This window comes from Etheostoma spectabile, chromosome 16, assembly GCF_008692095.1.
Source record: "Etheostoma spectabile isolate EspeVRDwgs_2016 chromosome 16, UIUC_Espe_1.0, whole genome shotgun sequence".
Lineage (NCBI taxonomy): Eukaryota > Metazoa > Chordata > Actinopteri > Perciformes > Percidae > Etheostoma > Etheostoma spectabile.
Genome location: NC_045748.1, coordinates 8,572,028 through 8,595,885, shown reverse-complemented (window position 1 = coordinate 8,595,885; position 23,858 = coordinate 8,572,028). Strand labels below are relative to the sequence as shown.

General features: G+C 40.2%; 2 protein-coding genes across 4 annotated transcripts in view; one reads left to right on the top strand and one right to left on the bottom strand.

Moving 5' to 3' along the window:
- jak2a (Janus kinase 2a) overlaps nucleotides 1-18,081 on the bottom strand; it is a 30,864-nt gene extending 12,783 nt beyond the window's left edge. The window contains exons 1-9 of one of the 2 annotated variants that reach the window (XM_032539019.1): nucleotides 17,663-18,081; nucleotides 8,152-8,437; nucleotides 4,802-4,925; nucleotides 4,554-4,674; nucleotides 3,558-3,703; nucleotides 2,757-3,048; nucleotides 1,677-1,796; nucleotides 479-636; nucleotides 225-336 (exon numbers count right to left, since the gene is read on the bottom strand). In XM_032539019.1, the coding sequence (XP_032394910.1) occupies nucleotides 225-336; nucleotides 479-636; nucleotides 1,677-1,796; nucleotides 2,757-3,048; nucleotides 3,558-3,703; nucleotides 4,554-4,674; nucleotides 4,802-4,925; nucleotides 8,152-8,416 (1,338 nt within the window). In that variant the 5' untranslated portion in view covers nucleotides 8,417-8,437; nucleotides 17,663-18,081. Of the gene's footprint in view, nucleotides 1-224; nucleotides 337-478; nucleotides 637-1,676; nucleotides 1,797-2,756; nucleotides 3,049-3,557; nucleotides 3,704-4,553; nucleotides 4,675-4,801; nucleotides 4,926-6,348; nucleotides 6,426-8,151; nucleotides 8,438-17,662 lie in introns of those variants that run through there. The other variant, XM_032539020.1, reaches the window with a different exon arrangement.
- Nucleotides 18,082-18,895: 814 nt separating this feature from the next.
- LOC116703936 (zinc finger and BTB domain-containing protein 26) lies at nucleotides 18,896-21,567 on the top strand. 2 transcript variants are annotated; one of them, XM_032539041.1, is made up of 3 exons: nucleotides 18,896-19,301; nucleotides 19,530-19,847; nucleotides 20,146-21,567. In XM_032539041.1, the coding sequence occupies exons 2-3, from the start codon at nucleotides 19,536-19,538 to the stop codon at nucleotides 21,238-21,240; spliced, it is 1,407 nt and encodes a 468-aa protein (XP_032394932.1). In that variant the 5' UTR covers nucleotides 18,896-19,301; nucleotides 19,530-19,535; the 3' UTR covers nucleotides 21,241-21,567. The 2 variants fall into 2 exon arrangements, with proteins under 2 accessions (XP_032394932.1, XP_032394931.1); XM_032539040.1 differs by lacking the exon at nucleotides 18,896-19,301 and having other exon boundaries at nucleotides 19,374-19,847.
- Nucleotides 21,568-23,858: the final 2,291 nt, after the last annotated feature.

Genomic DNA, 23,858 nt, shown 5'->3' with positions numbered 1-23,858 from the left:
TTATAGCAAAGCACTACACATTTACATTATAGTCTAATGGCCCTGGGTGTTGGGACTCATTGTATAGACCAATGGAAGTGATAATCAGTCTGCTGTGATGCATGTGATCATGGGCTGAAGAAGCAAGTTAGTGACACCAATAGTGTGTGTTGAATGAGCTTGTTTTTTGTAAAGTGTGATAAATAAAGTACTTCACATTAAATTACTCTAGATCAACAGCTTACCCCAACCACAAAGGATATGAAGTATTTGTCGTAGTCCCTGGGGCTGCATCGAAGGATGTACAGGCCTTGGTGGTTACCAGAGCGACGCAGCTTACCAATTGTAAACTCCATCCTGTGATCAAAGAAACGGAGAGTGCACAGTGATGTGTGTGTGTGTGTGTGTGTGTGTGTGTGTGTGTGTGTGTGGGGGTGGGTGGGTGGGTGAAGAGTGCATGTTCTGATGTGTTGTATCTGTGCATGTGTGTGATACTTACGACACAGGGCCGTGGCAGTAGCTCTGAATGCACTCCAGAAGTCTTGGTGGAGCTACCTCTTTACACAGATAGTGATGAGCATCTGCAACCAGTCTGTAATACCCATCAACTAAAGATACGAACGACAGAGCCTCTGGGAGCGAGTGGAACTCCAGTTCCTTTGTGGTCAGACAGAGACACAGAGTATAGAGAGGGGATGCAAAAGAGGAAAAAAATAAACCATTCAGTACTTATTTTTTACTTTAAGCCTTCAATTTGTGTATTTATACATATGTAAATAATTACACTTTAAAATAATGAAAAAAAATTATTAAAATGTTTGGTTACACTTCACTTGATGGTATTTACATAAGGGTGACATGACACTGTCATGAAAATGTCATAAACATAAACAAGTCATAAACATTTATGACATAACGCTTCTTTTAGTAAATGTCATTCGGTTTTGTCTTGACAAGTCATGGTTAAGGTTAGGCCAGTGACGGATTTAGCAAATTGGGGCCCAAGGCGAAGGAATGTATGGGGCCCCCTATCCGATCTTTCAAAGAGAACAACAAAAAATGTACCGACTGAATGGTGGACAAGCAGGTAAAGCTAATCTATGGGGAAGTAAAGGTTGGAGAGGAGAAAAAAAAAACCTTCCCCTTTAAACCTCGCAAACACTTCTTTACTCCAAAATGAAGATGGAAAGCAGAGAACACACAAAGTGTAAAACTGGACATTTTAACTACTACTTCAACGAATACTAATACAATGTACCATGCTTTTGAAGTGTTCATGATGATAAGGCGTTTTTTTCTTTTCTTTCTGAAGTTGGTTGGGGTCCCCATACTACGACTGCTGGTAGGGGCCCCCAAGCAGCCACCTACCTATGCTTTTATATTAAGACCACTTATGGGTTAGGGCTTATGTGTTGTGTCATCACAGTGTCATACAGTATGTTTATGACAGTGTCATGTCACTCTTATGTAGATACCTTCAAGTAAAGTGTTACCAACTGTTTATCTTTGTGTCCTGTAATTTGACTCTGACAACAAGTGTGTGGCCAATTAAACACATTGCAGAGTACTACTTGAAAATTGGTTTACAGACAGTTGTTAAAATTGGACTGATGCAAAGTTCAACAAACTATTAACTTTAAAGTGATGATAGAGCAACGTAGGGCTGAGCTCAAAGAGGACGTGTGTGTGAAGTATACCAGGATCTGGTTGTCCTGTCTGGTGAGGGTAACTATGCGACTCTCCACTGAGCCTTCCTTGTTGGCCTGTTTGATGCTGATGTCGATCACCTCTGGGAAATCACAGTATGTTTGGAGCTCCTGGAGACCCAAGAAGAATACAAAACAGTTGTTTACATTTGTATCCGGTGAAGAAGCGTGCACACTAGGGGTGTCAAACGATTAAAATATTTAATCGCAATTAATCACATTAATGTCATAGCTAACTCGCAGTTAATCGCACATTTTTATTTATTTTAAATGTCCCCTAACTTCTTTTGTCGTTTTTCTCACAATGCTTTTATTAACATGAAAAGTGGATCGGCTTGCTTTGTGCAAATGAAAACAACATTGGCATAAAGCTTACTGTAGTGTTCAGTTTCACATGTGACATTCTCACTTGGAGCAGTCATTCACACTTGGGGCAAATAATCTCTCACACAATGTAACACTGTCCCTCAATAAAAGGGCAAAAAAATACTTTGACAAGGGGGCGGAGAATTGGCATCAGCTGTGTGCTTGGCCATCAAGTTGTATTTCAGACTGACGTGCTGCGATGACAACTCAACAACAAAACACGGATCCCTTTGGTCTTGTCAATGGAACCATTTAGCAACTTTTAAAAAGTAAACTTTCCATTCAGAATCTTACTGGCATCCATTTCAGCGTCTCGCACTCGCCATCCACTCAAAACGTAACGTTACTCTAGTTGGCGTGCCTGTTGTTTTGTTTCCGGTCTAGCTAGATCCGGTGTGGTGTTGTAGTTTTTCTAACGCTACTAGTTGTTGCAACAGCATGTGAAAAAAACTACAAAGTTTGCTAGGACAAAAAATTAGGCTATAAAAAACTGACGTTAAAATGGGTTTGTGTTATGCCGTTAATAACACGTTCAAATGACAGCACAAGTGCAAACACATGCATTCTTGTTGTTATTGGCAATTTTAACCAACTGCCAGAGCTCCATCTATTGGTAGAAAAACAGCCATGCACCGCATCACATTGTGGAAGACTGGTTTACAAATGCATTACCACCACAACATGAACCCATCTCCTGATCCTCACCTCCTCTGCTCCCTCTTCTTTCCCTTTAGACCACTGGATGCCCGTGTTTCCCATGACAACGATGGTAACCTCGCGTGCGGAGAGGTCAGTGACTTGGAAGCGCTCAGAGTAGAGGGAGGGTAGCAGCATCTCCAGGCTCATCAGGTATTTGAGCTTGAGGTTACATACCGTGGCCTTGCATTCACTGAACTGCTGGATGAACTTCTTGAAGCGATAGCGGATCCTCTTCCTTGTCAAGATGTTATATTCCTGGATGCGGCTTTGCATGCATCTCGGCAGGAAGGATTTATAGCTAAAAGCGGGGAGGGGAGCAGGAAGGAATGGTTAGGTGAAGATGGAGTTGAGAATGATGAACAAATAGCATGGAAGACAGAGAGAAAAAAAAAATCATATTAATGAAAGATAAATTACAGGATAGTTTATATTTTGAAGTGTGGACACAGTGCAGATCAGATATTAACTGAACATTATCTCATAAAAAGAGATACTTCATACAGATGTAGGAACACACGTAATGAAACTATCTTGATGCTTACTGTGTCCTGAGGGGCCTGTCACACTGCTACATGATTTCGGTAAGAGAGTGTACAGCATGTACATGAGACTAACATGTCTGGAGTTTTGGTTATCGGAACAAGCTCGTATAAAGTAAATACACTCACAGTATTAGACTCTTCTAGTAGAGTGATGATTCTACCAGGTTACCCTTCATTTCCACATTGCTAGTGATTTTGCTAACCCCTGCTTTAGATTACATAATGTATGAATAACATAATATCACATTTGGTTGTTCATTTCTACCTGGTATAATTGTAGATGTCCACAGGTGACTGATTACTCTCTTTGGCAAGCCTCATCATGTCCAGCACCGCCATGCCCAGACACTCCTCCTGGGCCTCGTGGCTCACCGGAATATGAACCCAGCCACTTAGAAAGTCACTACGCCTCTGGAGGAGGAAAAAAAACAAACACATGATGCTAAATCTATTGGATGATATTGTATCCATAAAGGAAAGAAGTAGAAGAATATTGTCTTACTTCATGTGTCTAATTCGATCTATCAACCAAATTAACAAAAATCAGACTTATTATAATCTCTGTATGGCACATGAAAATATATGTTGTAATAAAAAAGTGTATTTTAAAGAGGAAACTTATAGTAAATATTTCTCCAACACATAAGTGTCAAACATACTGTAGGTTAATCGGTTGACACACAGCTCATGTTGTCAATGTGACAGTGGAGATAAAAACAAAGCTGAACAGAGCTGTATATGTCAAGTTTACACAAGCATGTGGGAAAGAAAAAAAAGAAGCAGCAACTATTTAAAAAACAAACACGCACACACACATGCAGGCCCAAACACAGGCAGAGCAAAGAGAACCCAGACATACCCATGTGCCCCATTTGCTCTTTTTATACACTCTTACTACTGCACTTCCTGTTTTCTGAACTTACACAATGACAGACCAATTGTCAGTCAGAGAGAGAGGGAAGCAATTAAGCATTTGTATCTCCCCCACCCAACATTTCTGTTTATTGTTATATAAAAAAGAAAAGCAGGAAAGATGATGAGTAGGACTGAGGTGCAGGAGGGGGTATCTTGAAGATGCTGAGCCTTTAGTTTTCGCACCAGGTTTAAGGAAAACCTATAGATGATCCAGACTTAGAATGTACTCTCATTTTTTTAAATCACAAATACAAAGAAATAGAATTAATGTTAGCTACAATTTACCCTATACAGAAGAACATAGACAATACAATAATGATAGGAGGTGCAAATCATGAAAACTAACCTGAAAGAATTGGTATGCCATGACACAATCATCCATCACAGGGCTCTCTGTCCCCTTGGACACACCATAGCGGTGGGCATGCAATGAGTTTCCGCTGTTATACCAGCCAGGAAAATAGTATCTGGACAGAAAACGAGGCCAGAGAAAATCCAGTAAGAAAATGATCCCAAGCATAAAACATCACATAAAAAGTCTGAAACCGATTAATAAGTAAATAGAGAAAAAAAAATCATACTAAACAGATCTACCTGATTCTGAAAAGCAGGCTCTCACTGTCTGGCTGCTGCAGTTTAAAGATGTGATTAGGGGGGAACCATATCCGGTCACTTTCCCTCATCAGGCCAAACAAGTTGCAGTACACTGGAGCAATCCCTGGAAAGGGAGAGAAAACAATCATGTGTTTACTATAATAATGCAGACGGTTTTGTTCTGAAACTGGGACAGTGAGTAGCATCATATCCACAATTCAAATTAAGGAAGCCAACTGACACAAACATTTTTTGGTACTCAAGTTTGAAAGCTTTAGCGGCATACTTTACTTATTAGCTGCCAACAAAGAACAACAACTGGCCAATATGTAGACATACACAAGTCATGCATATGCTGTATGTTTACACACACACACACACAGCTTGTGTTGTGTTGGCAATGTAGACTGAAAGCAATTGTGTTTTGAAATGACACAGGATGACACTTGGCAGTGTATTTCAGTGGAGTTGACATGATGGAAAATAGCAATTAGGTTCCCTACTTTCCTGCCGCTCAAAGGGTCCAAAAAACATAAATTTTCACATTAAAACTGAAGTTCCCATGAACAGTTTGACTGTCTGCCAGGACTTTTGTTTTAAATGGATTACTTTTACAATATTTGACAATTATATCCTACATGTGGGATAATTTAACCCAGGATTGCTCCAGGATGTTGTTTTTGTTCCCACAACTCCTCAACATGTTTGTGCTGTGCTGTGTGCGCTCTGATACTTTTGGAGAATATAGTTTGGGTGGTCAAGCACAATCTCAATACCGTAATGTATTATCAATGGTCTAGGATTTCTTGTCCTGTTGTGGTGTTGGCACCACGTTCTCAACCATATTTAAAGTCCGGACGCCTTGTGAGACCTGACTGCCCCCCCTTTAATGTGTTGTTGCAGTGAGGTGTTTTATCAGTCGGGCCAAGTGGCACATTAGCAGACAACAAATTTCGTCATACAGCAGGAAGCACTCATGAAAATGAAGCAATGGTATGAGGGTGTGTGAGAGGAAGTATGCTCAACCACAACAGGGGAAGTGAAGTCAAACTACTAAGAAAATTGATCTATAAGCAAGTCCTCCCTTGTATAATTTATTCCAGTATTAAATAATAAAGTAAGCAATGCACTGCAGAGTAAGGGACTGTATGTTATTCAACTTGACAACATGCGTCATACCAATTTATTCAGATATTCAGAGGTTGGACAAGAGTACAGGATACCAAAAATGTGTTAATATGTTTATTTAACAGTTTGGCCATCTTTGCCTTCTAAAGAGTTGACTTTTTCTTAATGTGCAGAATACTTAATGTGTGAGGATGAAAAAAGACAGAACTTCTATCGAACTCTGATCATCTTATGTCAGGTCTCACTTTTGGAAAGGGGAATATGTTTGACTTCATCTTTCGATGTGACATCCCGACCTATATACTTGTATTAGCAAATCAGACTTCTTTTTCATCATTTCACCGCAAACTTTAATAACACCTCTTACACGAAAGCACAAACTTTAGTGTAAAGATTAACCACACAAACAAAGCACAAACCTCGCATGATTGTTTGACTGAAATTAAAACCTAAAAGGGAGACTCTATGACAGATATAGAGATGGTAGAAGTAAATTCTGAAAAACTAAATAAATCCGGACAAAGGATGTTGAAAATGAAAAAGAAAACCAAGGAGATACAGAAAACGTGGAAGATTAAAAAAAGAAGAGAGAGAGGTTGTTTCTTATCAGCTCAAGAGGGAAGGGAGCAAGAGAGTGTGGCAGAAAGAGATACTGTAGAGCTAAGGCGAAGAGGAAAACAGACACAACAGTTGACAACTTCCTGATTTTTGTTGGCTAGAAAGAGAAAGAGAACAGCCAGTAGTTCTGTTATCACAAAATAAACACTGGATTGGCTTTGATAGCAGAAAGGTCCAACTCAATTCCTTTAACAGGAAATGTATGAAAAGTAAAGTTGGATGAATTTTAAGCCCTGAAGAATTTTAAATTAAAATTTTCAAATTTTAAATTTAAAGCCAAGCAGGTCATAGCTCAAAGCATTAAACTGCACTGTCACTAGATGGCTACAGGATGGTTGGCTCAAACAATTTCCCTACTGTATTTAAGTGGACTTTTTTTTTCCTACAAGAAGCTTTTCTATAGTTATTAAAGATTAAAAACAGCATAACATGTCCTAATAAGGTGTTGGGCCACCAGTGTCAATGCTCCTTGGCATAGACTTCAAGTCGCTGAACTCTAGTAAAAGGATAAACAACATTCTTTTAAAAGATATTCCCTCATTTGCTGTGGAGAGGGAATTACATATTCAAGTTTTTACCCCCACAAGACATAAAAGGCTCAGTTAAAAAAAGAAAATCTTCCCATATGTGTCTTGGCTGTGGGAAATATGCTTTGTGCGTGTTTACTTGACTGACAGATATTTCATCCTAACTAGTTTTGACTAAAGGTACAGTCATATTACACTTAACTACGAATATTTGCTCCGTTTCCCATTCACTTTTATTGAAGCTTGTATGACAAACTAATTCAAGCGTGCATTTCTTTCTTGTATTATGTTGATATATAGAATGGAAATGTAGTGTGTGTATCTTGAGTCCTAGCTTAGCTCCCCCTCTTCCCCCCTTGTTGACAAACATTGCAGCATGCATGAAACTTACACACATTCGTTACACTGTGTCCAGTCTATGATCTACACAGACAAATGCTTTAATGCATCATTTCTTTTATAAGCTATTGCATAAAAGCGATGCCATTCTGTTTTTGCCTAATTTTACACGTATTTATGATTCAATTTAATACTTTACAATAGTGTCACTGCATGTTCGGCAGAGCAAAAATGCCTGAGGAATGTACCTTTCATTTCCAATGTCTGTGTATACTGAAAAATAATTGTATAGAAGTGTAATACTTGAGAAAAGTGTGTTTTATCCTAACCTGCTTAAAGTTAAGTTAGAGTGGTTTCTCAGCGAGGTGTACAACACAAACAAAAGCAGAACTTCACAAGGTTGCACAAACAACCAGATATGCGGATGTCATCTAACCAGTAAATTGTTCAAGGTTTTTCAAACACGTCACAGAGAATTTTTAAATTGTTCAACTCATACATGGTTAATCAACATCCTATTAAACAGACCAAAATAATAAATTTGTACACCGCTATATTTACATTGTTCCTTTTTTCACTGTTTTCCACAGTATATTTGATGTTTGGGTTTCAACATGTGAAGCCTGTATTAAACTGATGTTAAAGAAAATTGCTAAACAAATATACTTATTACAAGTAAACTAAACTGTCTTTTGTGTGTGCGGGCAGACATCAGAACTGAAATCCTCTGTGACTCACCACATGCTTTCGCTGCACTGATGCACAGTTCCTCTGCTACGTACTCCCCAGGTGGAAATGTGAGCGCACTTTCTGAACCGTTTTTGGAACCAGCCCCTCCTCCATCCTTCCCCAGGTAGTAAAGGTGGACAGTGAGGCAGGTGACATCCGTGTCCTGCTTGGGGTCGAGTCCAGTGGCTGTGGCGAGGTCAGGGAGGAGGCCATTAAGATGTGCTGTGGGGCCGGAGATGGGTGGCTCCATGTCTGTCAGCAAAATACAGGCCATGTGCTGCTTGAAACAAACCACCTGTCAGTGGACAAGGGAAAAAGACAGAAACGCAGGTAAGAATGAAACTCAGTAGACAAATGAGCTTCTGAGATTTGAAGATGCTTACACATTAACAACACTAAGAGTCTGAAACCACACCAGTTGCTCTGTGCTGCTAACATTAGCTAATAAGCACCAAACACAAACTACACCTGAGGCAGATAGGAGTGTCCATCAAGAAATCCCTTAGCGGTCACAGAAAATGAGAATTGTATCCTTCATAGTCTTATAAAGGATAGTATTAGTGGACAAAAGCCGTCTTTGTCTCATCTATGATAGATTTCTTCTTGTGTGACAAAGAGTCTGAGGGTCAAACTCTTACATTCTGAGGGAATGAAAACAAAAACAGTTTTTTGTTTTTAATGTTTGATAGAACAATTTTCAAGTAACTGAAATATCTCGATATGGCACACTTGCGATGTTAACTTTAATGTTCAGAAAAAGATTAAAATGAATACTTTAAACTCCTCAGTCACCGTAAAATAACTCGTATGATTGTCAATTTCATGCAAGGTTAAACCTTTTCTAATCAAATTAAAGCATACAATTTGGTTTCTTAATCGCAATATTTTACTCTATCACTTTTGGTCTTTGGTCTTCTCGTGTTTTCTCTCAATACTTAAATAAGGGCTTCTTAAACCAATTACATTAAGTGAACTAAAAAGACACGCACAGAGGGAAAATATGGAGACAAAAAGTTTAAATATCGTTGCAAGGATAGCTCAAATGCACCCAAAAGGGAAATAGAAAAAGATGTCTTCCAAAGAATGCAGCCTGGAAGTAGAGGCTGAAATAAAGATATTAGGCCCCAGCTGGGATACACTGAAAATACTTTGCTATAAATTAGTTATTTAAGATGGCGAGAAGACATTTTCTATGCTCCCAAGGGGAGGTAAAGAAATCTTTAGTCAGAAATGTAGTGTGGATTTTGGCTATGCTTGCAGAGGTCTCAAATATTATGTAGAATCAAGTACTTTATATTTAAACGTGGAGAAGATCAAGTGTAAAGCTGGGAAAGAACATCACATTTATTCCTGGTCTGTTCACTCTAATTTACACTTAACCATAAAATGACACCGCTACATCTTTCTAGACCATAGCCATTTTTAACAGTGGCCATCAGATGTCTGAGATGCTACTGTATCTCTCTCTATAACCATAAACTGTTAGCTGACACGAGATTCCAATTACTTTTCATCAATAACATTTCTGGTTACGTATGAGAACACAGGACAGCAGGGGTCCGTTTCAGAAAGCAGGTTTAGTGAAAACGCTGAGTTTGTTAAGCCTGAGATGAATGAATGATAAAAGTGTATCAAATCGAGTGTATTTTTTTCAGTACATCAGGCGTGCAAAATGGTCGGGCTTTGACTTTGGGAGCTCTGGCGTCTTACACTAGGTCGGCTGTCAAAAACTTGGGGGTTACTTTTGATTTTTACCAGCTTCTTCTCCTGGCTAAAGTTAATCCTTTCCTGAGCAGGCACGTCCACGAAAAGGCTATTCATGCTTTTATTAGTTCAAGGTTGGACTACAGTAACGCTCTCTATGTTGGTCTGAATCAGACGTCCATCTCACGCCTGCAAATTGTGCAAAATGCTGCTGCTCACTTTTTAACAAATACATCTAGACGTGCACACATCACTCCCGTTCTCTACACCCTGCGTTGGCTCCAGGTGCGTTTTAGAACAGATGTTAAGATTCTATTTTTTGTTTTCAAGGCTTTCAATGGTCTGGCCCCAGAGTATTTGTCTGAAATTTGAACTTTGCGGGAGCACAACCGGTCATTGATGTCTTCAAATCAGCGAGTTTTAGAAGTCCCAGGTATAAACGGTGGGGTGATCAGGCTTTTGCAGTTGCTGCCCAAGACGGTGGAACAAGTTACCCCCTGATATTCACACTGTTACAGATGTAGCTCTTTTTAGTGAAAACTGAAAATGTATCTGTTTAGTCTGGCTTTTAATACGTAGCAGTGGTGTGACAATTTCATTCTTCTGTTTCTTTTTAGCCTTTTCTGATTTTTACTGTTTTCTATGTTCACTCTTTCTATTTTATGTGTTTTTACTCTTGGTTTCTGATGTTAAGCACTTTGGATACCTGCTGGTTGCTGTAAAGTGCTATATAAATACATTAGATTGATTGACTGAGATGAGGGAAACTCTGGGTTTTCTGTTTCAGAAAGGGAGGTTAGCCAAACCTGAAAGAGGGGTAACTCCGGCCAGTTTCAGAAAGATAGGTAACTTAACCTCAGAGTCAGTCACTACGGTAACTGAGTCTGTGAACCTAACCTGGTCAGGAGCAGGTTTTCTTTAAGAAACCTCAAGTTTCTCTCAGTCTCCTCCCTCTGACACAGGGCTCTTTCATTTCCTCATTCATTCAGTCAGTCTGTATCAGGCACATTTTAGCGCAGTTTGTTATCTGCATGAATAAAAAAACAGTGTTGGTTTATGTGTTAGGCGGACTATAAAACGTTTTCGTTCCAAACATTGCTTTTCCTTGTGTTGACGATCCCGTTGATGAAGAAGCTGTATTACTGTATTATTATTCATTTCCAGATAACTACCTATCTGAGCGTTCAGATAGGTACCTATCATTTAACTTTACACACTATCAGTTATCCTCATATCCTCATGTCACTAACGTTACCCATCGTGGACATGCTCTACATCCACGACACAGTCTTTGTGTCGCATTGTGTTTTTTTGCAAGTTTTCTTTACAATATTGTTGATGCGAAACATATTAGTGAAGCTCTGTCAGAAGAATGTGACTCGCTCTGAAACACGTTTGAAATGTTTTGTAGAGTTCCCTGGACACAAACCAGTAAGAGACATTAAAAAGAAATCAATGATTGTAAGTCATAATTCTGTTAGTGATGGTGCTGCAACCTCAGAATTGGATTATTAGTAGTTTACTTTTTTGCCCGCAGGATCGCACCTAAATGTAATTATAGGTGTAGCCTACTACCATTCCAGTTTTCACCAGTAATACTATAGGTCACCTGTGATTAAATAGGGAATTAATAAGCTATATTAGAGCCTAAACATTGTCTCAAGCAGCAATTTTCTCCCACACCAATTCTCGCTATTGAACAGATGCTGTGATGCTGTAAGTGTGCATGAGTATTTCTGCCGACCAGTTTTTTTGTGGTTGTTACCAAGGTGAATGCTAGTATCATGGCTCCATTCATGCTGCCTTTTTATTGTGGTGGTACACGCGCTAAATCCTGAGTGAACCTTCTCCGAGTTGACTGAACCATCTCAAATCAGCTGTTCTGGAACCGAAAACTCTGAGTTTCCCATCTCAGGGTAAATCAACTCAGAGTTCAGGGTTAGACTCAGAGTTTGTTAAACCTCCTTCCTGCAACGGACCCCAGTCCTGCATGGTCTGCACTGTTGATAACGCCCCTTGTAAATTGGAAAAATGAAGTGAAAGGGTCCAGACTAATACCCATTTGCAAATTACTCTGGCTATGGTCTTATTATCTTTATAAAATATTTTTGACAAGTAATAATTTTAAGATCCTGTCCGTCAAAATGCTACGCAACCTCTGTCTCCCAGACTGGCTTGTAACTTTATCTGATAATAGATCTAGAAATGCTTTGGTTACATCATCAGTTGATACCTTGCTAAGTGTTTGTTTTATGCTGGCAGCTGTGCACTCAAATAATAATAAACAAGGGCTTTGCATCAAATACCACAACATCAAACAAATACAGTAGTACTACTCTAACTTGATGATGGCTAGCCAACTTAAATTTACTTGTAAATTAATGTTTATTATTATTTCTTGAAAATATGTGCATGTGTGCCTTGCAATGTTATATCTGTTGCATTTAATAATAAATAACAAATGGCAAATGTAATGTACATTTTAGCATTGGTTTACAAGCCCTCAGCAGGTGAGGCAGAACATTATAGATGCTACATAGTTGGACACCTTTGAAATCCACAAAAGAGGTCAGCTTAAGACTACAGGAAAACACTGCCCTTTAACTCTCTGTTAGTGTGTTTACACACCCAAAACGTTTATCATGTAGCAGACAGGCAGAGTTAGACCAGTTCCTTGAGCGTCTTATCTGGGCCTTGGTGCTGGTTCAGGTCCGAGCTATCAGCTCAGACACATTTTGGCTTTAATGGCTGCTCTGTTTCTGTGCTGGCCACTAATGCCAACTCTTTCATCGGTTTTTGGATATTTTTCACTTAACAAATAACTGCTGGGCTTCCTTTAAAGTTTGGATCAAGAACCAAAAAACCAATGGCTTTCTGAATCAATTTGAAAGTACATTATTGGCTGCACTTTCCAGCCGATGGAGGCCAAGGTTATACATTTCATGAGGGAAACAATGGTGCTCTTCCATAAGCACCATTGTTGCCTTATATTTTTCTTGTTACTGAGACATACATCACAACCTGAGTGTCTTTGAGATATTGAAACAGGTCCTTAACTTCAACCCAAGGGTTCTCTTCACCTTCTTAAACCTTTCTTGCATCTCCGAAAGCACATGTAGCATAGTTCCCGTCAGCTTGTGAAGAGACTATAGAAGAGACAATAATTGATATTTTTGCACAAGGTACAACTAAGCACTAACTTCAGTTTCAACTCATTGATGAAAACCATCTGACTTGTAGTAGTTTTTAGAGCACATCAGTGAAGGGGTTAACATACTATTTACTATTTGGATTTTCAATATTATGATTATTTAATAAATATACCATTTTGGAAAAAAACAGATTGGAAGGTCAGACCAGATTTAATGGATAAATTGTGCATAAATGTAGGATTTATTTCAACAAAAAAAGTTGCTGATTGTTAAAACATTGGAAAGACAGATTTGGTGAGTTCCCGTTTAAATGAAGTGTGTTTTATGTTGAGTTAACAAAGTAATTAATCTTGTTCTAGTTTGTGAGACAAACAAATTGAATTCAAAAAGGTGTACGATTGGTGCTTAGGTGTAAGAATAATTCCTTCCTTAATATTTTATCGCGTTTGTTTTAACTAGAAAGCAAAACAGAGCAAAGCAAAGTCACCACTTGTGTGCATAATTCATCCACCAAACGATTACTCTAGAAAATATCAGATTAAGCGCCTAAACAAGTTATTAATAAGAGAGTTACTAACAACGGAGGAAATCATGGAGACTGAAGAAGCTATAGGTTTCCAAACTGTTGCCAGGGTGTTTTACCGGTCACAGCTTTATGACGGAGTGGTGGAGTGCAAGAAAGGTTTAATGGTATGATGAAACTTGGATTAGGTTTTTTAACATTATCCTAAACATTTTGGTGTTCACATTCCACATATCAGCATAAAAAAATGCAGATATAGCCCCTGGTTCACTCCAGAGCTGACCGCCCTCAACCAACATAAAAACTTCCTGTGGCGAATCGCATTAGACTAGAGCAACACCCCCCAACATGCAAGTCTTTAAAGAAGCCAGGAACCGGTACACTAAGGCAGTTTGGGAAGCTAAGGCTCGCTGCTTCAAACTGAAATTCACTTCTTGTAGTACCAATTCAAAAAAGTTCGGGGACGCTGTAAAATCAATGGAGAACAAGAACACCTCCTCCCAGCAGCCCACAGCTCTGAAATAAGGTAACACTATCACTACCGATAAGTTTACAATATTAGAAAATTTCAATGAGCATTTTGCTGAAGCCAGTCATGCTTTCTATCTGGTGGCTGGTCCCCCAACAAACTGCTCTAAAACACCCGCAGCTACACGTCCACACCCCCCACCACGCTTCTCCTTCACCCCACTCCAGACAGCTGATGTGTTGAGAGAGTTGCAAAATCTGGAACCATACAAATCAGCTGAGCTAGACAACCTGGACCCCAATTTCCTAAACTTATCTGCAAATATTATTGCTTCCCTCACTGCCAACGTGTTTAACCTGTCTCTCACATCTTCAGAAATTCTTGGAGATTGGAAATCTCGCAATCATCACAGTTAAATCTCTCTTCAAAGGGGGAGACACCCTTGACCCAAACTGCTATAGACCCAAATCTATTTTACCGTGTCTTTTGAAAGTCTTTGAAAGCTATGCTATGCTTTTCAACCGATTGCTGCCCACCCCTGCCCATCCGACTAGCAGCACGCTCAATGGGTTGGAATTAGAAAACGTGGCGGTGTAAAAAACTTAGGTGTCTGATTAGACAGTCCCCTCTCCTGCCAGACACACATAAACCACCTTCAATCTTAAGTTAAGTCTAGAATCGTTTTCCTATTCCGCAACAGGGTTTCCTTCACTCATGCTTCCAAACTCGCTTTGGTAAAAATGAGAACTGTACCAATTCTCGATTTTTAGTGATGTCCTTTTTAGAACTGCCTCAAACGTTCTCCTGAAAAAACTGTATGTTGTCTACCATAGGCGCCATACGTTTTGAGACCAGAGCCCCTTATAACACCCACCAATGCAAACTCTATGCATTAGTTGGCTGGCCGTCGTCACTCAACGCTTAACTCACTGGTATCAACTCATTTACAAGTCCCTACTAGGCAAAGCCTAGCTAAGTACCTAAGCTTACTGGTCACAATAGCTTTACCCACCCACAGCCTTTGCTTAAACAGGTACATCTCTTTGGTCACCGCAAAAGCCCACACATCCTTTGGCCTTCACTCATTCCACTTGTCATAAACCCTTTTCCCACTAACTGCCTTTAAAGTACTTCTGTCTGGGCTCCTGTCCGATCATTGTATGTGCTAAATGGTCTCTATCGTTCATGCACTGTTTTGCACACCCGTATAATATTGCACTCACAACAAGACCGATTCCCATACCCACAGGTAGTGATACGGACGCAGTAAGGTATTGCAGTAATACGAGTGATTGAAATTATCATTTAAACAACCAAATCGGTCCAAAATATTCACACAGTCTTGTACCTTTGACTTTTTATGGATTTTTTGTTTGTTTTTTCACTCGAAATGATATGTTGTATGTGTATAAGTCACATCATAGCTGGTTAGCCTAAGGCGATGGACTCACTCTTTAACACTCTTTATAGGCTACAGATGTTTCCAGACGTCAATGGGAGAGAGTATCAGGAAATTTACTTCCAGAACGTAGCATTCATCTATATTTGTGTGTCTCATGGATGTAAGGTGTGTCTCCCTTTCGAAGCGTCACACCCATCATTCACAGGTGCTGTTACACAGCGCTGTTGTTACCGTGTTTTTGTGAAAATCATCATGCCGTATATGTTGCAGTCTATAATACATTTACGGGTGGGGATCTGCAGCCGAGGAACATTCCTTTTGTTTGCTAAAGAACATTGGAGAGGAAAATTCTGCGAAGTGATAGTTGATAACGAGTTGCCTGCAATTATGCTTGGCTGAGCTGTGTTGATAGATCACGTTGTTTTACAAGTTGTCACAGAAATGATCCATGATGTTCTATTCCAACGTTTCGCTGGCGCAGGATCATACATTCTAGAGTGCTGCATTTACATTTGCACTTTAGTGTGTTATTTAATAGATTCATTTTATTTTGATTGTAACCAGGAGCCCCACCCAAAGGAAGCAGTGATCGAAGGCGTGACAAGATAATCGCCGACTAATCAACTAATTGAAAAAAAATCAACAGATTAGTCGATTTACAAAATAATCATTAGTTGCAGTCCTAAGTTCACATTGTCCTTGTCTACGTCCTTGTTACTGCTCACCCACTTCTCATGTACAGACACAGTAGTTGTTTCAGTGGGTTTACACTTCCCCAAACGTGTTTATAAAACTTAAGACTGTTTGTGTGTGTGTGTGTGTGTGTGTGTGTGTATGTGTGTATGTGTGTGTGTGTGTGTGTGTGTGGTGTGTGCGTGTGTGTGTGTGTGTGTGTGTGTGTATGAGAATTTGTACGGTCGCACTATGTTGTTTGTTTTTGTTGATTTACTTGTTATATTGATACATTTATTGTATTGTTATTTATATTCATGCTTTGCTTTATGCTGTTTTTAATGTAAAGCACTTTGGGTTTACATGTAGTGAAAGATGCTATATACAAATTAAATTGACATTGATATCCAAGCTAATGTAATAATTTACTGAGAGTACCACACCATTCTATCATCTCTTTAAAATGTGTCACACTGCGTCATCAACAAAATGTACAGAAAAGACGACAGATAATGTTATGAAAATGAGATGGGGAACACACAGGAGTTTCCTTTCAATGCAGCACAGTACTGTATGTGCGTGCTTGTGTGCATGTTTTGTGTGCTGGCTCTTGCTATGTTAAAAAGACAGATGTTTAAAATCTATTTTAGAATCTGCATTATGGAAAATATTTTGGTTAAAGGGATCCTTTGAAAAATACTACTAGTATAAAAAAACACAGTAGACTGCAAAAGTAACGCAGATGGCCGAGCCAACATAGTAAACAGTAGGTTATAACTGCCAATGTTTTGGCAGCGTTTTTCAGTCACCCATGATGAAGTCAGTAAGGCTTCCTGAAGCAGAATGCTTCAAAAACTAAATGAATAAGAATCTGGGAAACACAAGACTAATTCACATTTCATTTTACCCTAAACCACACCACAGTGTGAAATGTTTTCATTCTTTCGAATTCAGATGTAAGTGCAACTCTCTCCAAGATCCGGTACTCCTAAGATGGCATTGATTATTATCTTTGGTGTAAAATGTAACATGGAACAATGTGCAGCTTTGCTGTTGCTGTTCCAATTTAAACTCAAAAACTCAACTTTTTCCCATTCAAGCAACTGACAGTGCAGTGCTTTGAGTGTGACCTGGATTTAACTAGCAGGCATATGTGTACTTTCCCCAATAACAATTAATGTTCTTCCAGTAAAGACCTAAACAAAAATGCTAAATCAGCTGTTCTTTGACAAGTATGAATCAACACTGCCTAGGCTACTAACAGTCAAAACATCGTGTCAAATACAGGAACATAGGCTACCTGCTTTTTGAAACATGAAAAATGTACACACCAGAACACTATTTACAGCATGTCTAAATAGATACTAAGTATAGGTAGCCTTGCAGTGATGAATGTTGAGTTACTGTATCCTGGCCCAGCACTCCCCTAAAATGGTAGGGATATCCTACAGTCAATTTAATAATTCAAATTAGTAGGCTACTGTAGGGTTGGGGGCTCAAAAATCCATCAAACACTCGCATGATTATTAAAACCCTCACAAAGGTAAGATTTATTGCAGGGCTGTTGTATTAGAATACCATATTACTTTACAACTTACTCGTGCGTGTTGTCTTCTGGTGTGCTGCTGTGGTTGCTTGAGTTTTTCAAAAAATCCACACAGCTCTGTCCGTCTGTCTTCGAAGTCCTAATGTTACACAGAGTCAACCGGGGTGGGCTCGCGGCGTTAGCTAAGCAAGCCACCGACCAAACGGTTCGTAAGATGTAAACCAAAGTACAGCCGCTTCGGTATTTGCCCCGTTAACTGCCATTCCGTTGGTCTTCACATCTTGTCCTTCGCACTGAGTCACTTGGTAACCTCTCGCCGAGCTCATTCTTGTTTGCCCGACATGACGCTTGGGTTTAGGTGGAAAAGGCAACTGTCAAGCTACTACTAGCCTGACTCACTCTCCTCAAATGAGTCGATGATAGTAGTGTACTGTAAGATGATGATGGTGGTGAGGGCGGAGCGCCTCCAAACCAAACGGATTAGCCTGCTTTCTGACCCGCTGGGAGACTCGGGTTCTTCCGTATTTGACACGGAAGCACTTATTTTAATTCTAGAATTCCCTTTAGTTAATCTGTGCTGAAGAAGTCAAAGCAAGTATTGGAATGTAAATTGTAACTATAGGTACCGGACAACTATTGTGTATTACTAGTGTATTACAGTATGAGAGTATACTCTCATACTGTAGCCTAGACTACAAGTTTAGGGTAGGCTACTTTACTCGATTACTTCCACGTTATGCCACTAGCTACTCCACTACATTTGTTAGGCTACGTAGCCTACCCCACCAGCATCATTAAAAACTATTTTCAGAACACTATACAATAATGCAAAGATTAAAATATATCACTTAACAGGAGTCGTTCTGCATAATGACTAGCCTACATGTTATAGCTAAAATTTGCTGATAATACTTTCATAATTTAACTTGAGAAACAATTTTTAAAACAGAAAAAAAGCTGTTTATGCATATACTGTAGGCCTACTTCCTCCCACACAATGTCTTTCTGCTATATTGCTTATAGCCGAAATACACACTATTTAGCCTATGTGAAAGTCAAGAAAAATGTAAACAATAAAAAAATTGTAACCGTTGAAAGGTATTGCTCAATATATACGTAAACAAGATATCTAACTTCTTACAATGCAGTAGAAAGATGGAGCAATTAAAAAAAAAAAGTTTTTAAAAACAAAATCCAATTACAAAAAAATATTTTTTTTATTTACCAATTCCGAAGTACAATGTTTGAGCCCTAGTTTGAGTGAGGAGTTATTGTAGTGAGCATTATTATCACCATGCGTTTATTTGGCTACGAATTGCATTATCTCCATTTATGCTATGTGTCACACACAATATATTAGGACCCCTCGATGCCTGTGTAGAAACCCTGGTGAAATAGAGGCACTGTAGGCGTTAATTTTCTAGTTCCTGCGCAACACACACACACACACACACACACACACACAATTCTGTCTAAATGTAAGAGCCTCAGCAGAAAGCCGGAGGAAGGATGACCGTTGCTTTACCGCTGAAAGACACATCCTATTCTTCTGCACGTGTAACGTTTTTTTCTGTCAATAATTGTTATTAAACGGTCAGACATCAGGCGAATAGAGACGCACTGTTTTCTCTGAATTATTTGTGTTTTTCAAACCGCTGGATCCATCATCACAGATAAGCCTGCAGTAAAAGGTGAGGCTGCATCATCATGTCAGTGCTTGTGGTCTCTCTGCTATTTTACTGGCTGTGGTGCATAGCTTTTGCTTAATTGCAGACCAGAATTACAAATCCTGCTAGATTACATTGTTTACAGAAAAGGCCCACAACCTATTTGAAAAGACAGTTTAATGATGCAGCTCAAAGCTTTTCTGTATGCAACCTCTAAAAATCTGTGTACTGAATATTCTTTCAAATCCACAGACCAGCATGTCAAGCTCCTCTGAAACCCTACAGTTTTGTTTCCCCACCCATGGTGACTCCATCTTGAGCAAAATTAATACTCTAAGAGAGGAGCAGCGCTTCTGTGATATCACACTCCTCCTTGGGGGTACGCAGAGCGCCCCGGTCCAGCAGCCTCTCCACTTCCACGGTCACAGAGCAGTGCTCGCAGCGTCCTCGGACTTCCTACGTGACCAATTCCTGCTCCACGAAGACCGGGCTGAGCTCAGCTTGGGTGTAGTTTCCAGTGTGGAGGTTGGCAAGAGACTTCTCCTGTCCTGCTACACGGGGCTCTTAGAGGTGCAAAATAATCTACTGCTTCTCTAAACTCCTTACAGTAAAAACAGAGCAAAATATCCAGAATATAACTATACTCCTAAATCTAGAAATGAAGAACTAACATATTGTTACAACAACAACAGAGTAGGTGTTATGAACGTTTTAGATGACTGAGACGACTTTACTCAGTTGTTGTAGTTCTGTTTTTGTGTGTTTTTAAAGTGCACAAGTGGAAGTTAGACTTGGATCTTGTACTGTTCTTTTTTCCTTTTTTCCTATCATCAATGTATTGGTGTCCCTTGTATATCTATTAATGCAGGTCCCTCTGAGAGAAGTGGTGAGCTACCTGACTGCCGCCAGTGCTCTACAGATGAGTCAGGTGGTGGAGAAGTGTTCCCAGGCTGTCTCCCAGTATCTCAGTCCCACACTGGTTTCCTTGAAACTGGAGAGACACTCAGAAAAGGCAGTCCAGCAGCCTGACAGTGACTGGCCAAATACCAGTTTCAAAAATCAGGAGGAAAGGGATGCAGCCCGGCCCAGCAACAGCATCCAGGAAGCAATTTCCAAAGGAGGGCCGGTTGGGAGTCAATCCAAGTCAAGGTGCAGCCAAGGAGTCAAGGGGGATGGTCAAGGACTAAGGGAGGTCAGAGATGATGCTAGGAGGGTGGTGCTAGCTAAAATAGAGTTAACTAAAGATGCTGAATCCTGTCTTGGTACCCTGGAGTCAGAGGAAGGGGAAGCCATCCAACCTGTTCACACAAACAAGCCATCCCATCAAGTTGGCCTGAGATGTAAGCTACACCCTCCTGCAGCTGGACAAGATCAAATATCATCCACAACCAGAGGAAGTTCTGCTCAACACAAAGAATTGGGGGACACTTCCCAGGACAAAGATGCAGAGGAGAAGCAAAAAGAAGAGGAAGAAACATTGTTGCTGGCAGATCCACTGCAAGAATGTGGAGAGCTGATGGACTCCAATCGGTTTCGCCTCTCTGGAGCACATCTGCCAAACAGTAATATTTCCGAAAATGAGCTGACAGAAGATTCAGGCAGCATATTGGTCCAGAGGCCATACCTTTGCAGGAGGTGTGACAGAGTTTTCCAGCACCTGGAGAGCTATGTGGGTCACCTGAAGAAGCACAGAGAGTACTTGTGTTTGGTCTGTGGGAAAGGCTTTTTCCAGAAGAGTTACCTGACCCGCCACATACGCGACCACACTGGCGTCAAGCCTTTTCGATGCCCGCTGTGCCACAAGACATTTTCCCAGAAAGCCATGCTGCAAGGCCACCTCAATCTGCAAACAGGGCATAAGCCCCATAATTGTAAATACTGTGCTGTGCACTTTGCACACAAGCCAAGTCTTAGGCGCCACCTAAAGGACATTCATGGTAAGCTTGAGGAGACTGTGCACTGATGATAAAAAAACAGTATCTATATTACTTTGACCATATGTCAAATATGGTATCAGGAAGTACATTAAGCTACAATTGACCCTGACTTAGAGCGTAATAAAGATAGGGTATTTCAATTAAAACATTTAATTTTTTCTATTAAAAAGCTTTATTTTAATTCGGCAAAATCTCAAAGTAAAGATGATCTCACTTTCCACTACATCTCTTGCTCTTGCCTCTAATGCTCTTGCATTATATAATGTGCACAGCCAACCAATTGTGTCTCTGTTCCCTCTACAACCAAAGGTTTTTCTGCTTTACCAATAAAATAAGCCATTGATAACTATGCAAGCAATTGTTATAATCCTAAACATTTAATAATGGTGAACTGCTGTAATTACTGCAACAAATCCTGGATAAAAGAAATAAATGCCTTCATAGTTTAAAAAATACTATTTCTTGACTTGTTTGCAGATTTTTTCAATGACATTATACTGCATATTGCATGGTATAAATAGAGGCCGGGGTCACAGACAGTCATTGCTTCACCATTTGACCCGTCTAAAATGTTATGCAGCTCACTGAGCATTACGTTATAAGGGAGTGGGTTTACTAGCTTGGCTGAGAGAGTTTCCATGTTCTCTTGCTCCATTTTTTCCCTTTGCATCTCTCTCTTTCACCTTCTGCCCAGTCACTCATCTTAGTGAATGGACCAGTAGTTGTTACCCTTCTCTGGCATCCAAGAATATATACCAAAAGACATACAAAATGTAATTAAATGTTGAAGGAATCTGCTAGACAAAATACTAAAGTTCACATCTCTCTCACACACACACATTTTAACAATTTATTTATGTCCACATGAAGAAAATGGAACAGGGACACAAATATTACAGATGCAGTACTATACATACGCAAACTCATGGGCCAGTAGCATGCAGCAGGTCTTCACAATATCACGCAATACTCAGTTCCTAAGTGTGTAGAAACATCTCCTCCATATGTGGCGTCTTCCAATAATAGCAGATATGGCACAGTGCTTTGCCAGCTGTTTAGCCCTCTTTTTGGCCATCCCAAGTTGTTGCAGCCCTCTTACTGCCAACCTGTGTGTTAATTTGGAGCCAGTGAAGGTGGATGAGGTTTGGGTTAATGTGCTGCCAGGTCTTGGTGTGGTTCAGGACCCTGGCGGCAGAGTTTTGGACTCTAGAGCCTGTCTAGGGTTTTGCTGGGGCCCCTAGACAGGACTCCATTGCAGTTGTCCAAATGGGAGGTAATGAAACCATGTACGTCAACATCCAGGATGAAATCGCCAACCTTCTGGAGCAGCACCATGGGGGTCCACAACCAATAGTTCTGTTTTTATTGCTGTTCAGTTTGATTATGTTGGTTGACATCCAGGCTTTGATGTCATGCAGACAGTTGACCAGGGAGAGGGGCGAGGGGGAGCCGAGTGGATGGTTTTGTGCTGATATAGAGCTATACATCACCACATGTTGTCGTATAATCTGACCAAGGGGGATCATGTAGATAGTGAAGAGGATGGGGTCCAAGCACAGAGCCTTGAGGCCTGCCTTGGTTGACCGGAGCTGGGTCACAGGGGAGCTGCTAATGGTGACAAATTGCTGCCTTCCTGTGTGAGAGGTTAGACTGAAACCAGGCAGTTGAGGAGAATGGTATAAGAGATTGTGTCCAAGGCTGCGGAGAGGTTGAGGAATGAGTATGCTGATGTGTCTAGAGCAGTGGTTCTTAACCTTGTTGGAGGTACTGACCCCCACCAGTTTCATATGCGCGTTCACCGAACCCTTCTGATGATGGCCAAGCGGGGCGTGTCATCACGAATCATATGAGTCGGGTGTGTGTCTTGACCTCCGCCGAACCCCTGAGACTGACTCACCGAACCCCTGGGGTTCGATCGAACCCAGGTTAAGAACCACTGGTCTAGAGTCAGCAGTGGTGAGTAAAGGGTTTTGATGAGATTAGGAGGGATACAGTAGGCCTAACTGTTCCACTTTTTTGTTAAATGGAATAAATTGATGTAATAATGGCCAAGACTCTCAACACTATGGTACTGTTGCTTGTGTTATCATCCTAATTAAAGGTGAGGTGTAAGGTGCAGATTGATATTAAAGTCTGCTGACCTCCTGATCCCATTCTTCGCAACACTGACTGTTCCCTTTATTAGGAACACCTCTCTGAGAATGCAAACAGCTCACTCCAGACAGTGAGTCACATATAAATGAAGCACTCAAATAAAACATTCAGATCGGACAGTTTAATCACTGTTTTACTTACATAAATATTATCCAGACTCATTATGTAAATGAGTTGGATTTCCTTGCACAGCCAAATGCACCACTTGTTACCACGGAGGCAAGTGCCTGTTCTTATTTTCACTAACTAAAGTAACTTTTTCATGCCAACAGCTTCATGCTTGTAAATAGTGTTTGATGTAATGTAAATGTAATTTAGCACATAATTACCTCTCTGATATGTTTCATATGGTAATGTAATCACATGATGTCCTCATAATGAGTAGGCTCACCTCTCCTGTGGTAAACAGCAGGTCATTGAGGAGTTATAACTACAGTATGACTGAATTATAAAAACTGGATTTGAAGCCTACATCGCCAAAGAACCTGTT

Bases quoted from the DNA above. Each gene is read 5' to 3' on its own strand.
- LOC116703936 (XM_032539040.1), top strand. From the start codon at position 19,482: ATGCAACCTCTAAAAATCTGTGTACTGAATATTCTTTCAAATCCACAG. The intron at 19,848-20,145 runs GTGCAAAATAAT...CTATTAATGCAG, and splicing joins GCTACACGGGGCTCTTAGAG to GTCCCTCTGAGAGAAGTGGT.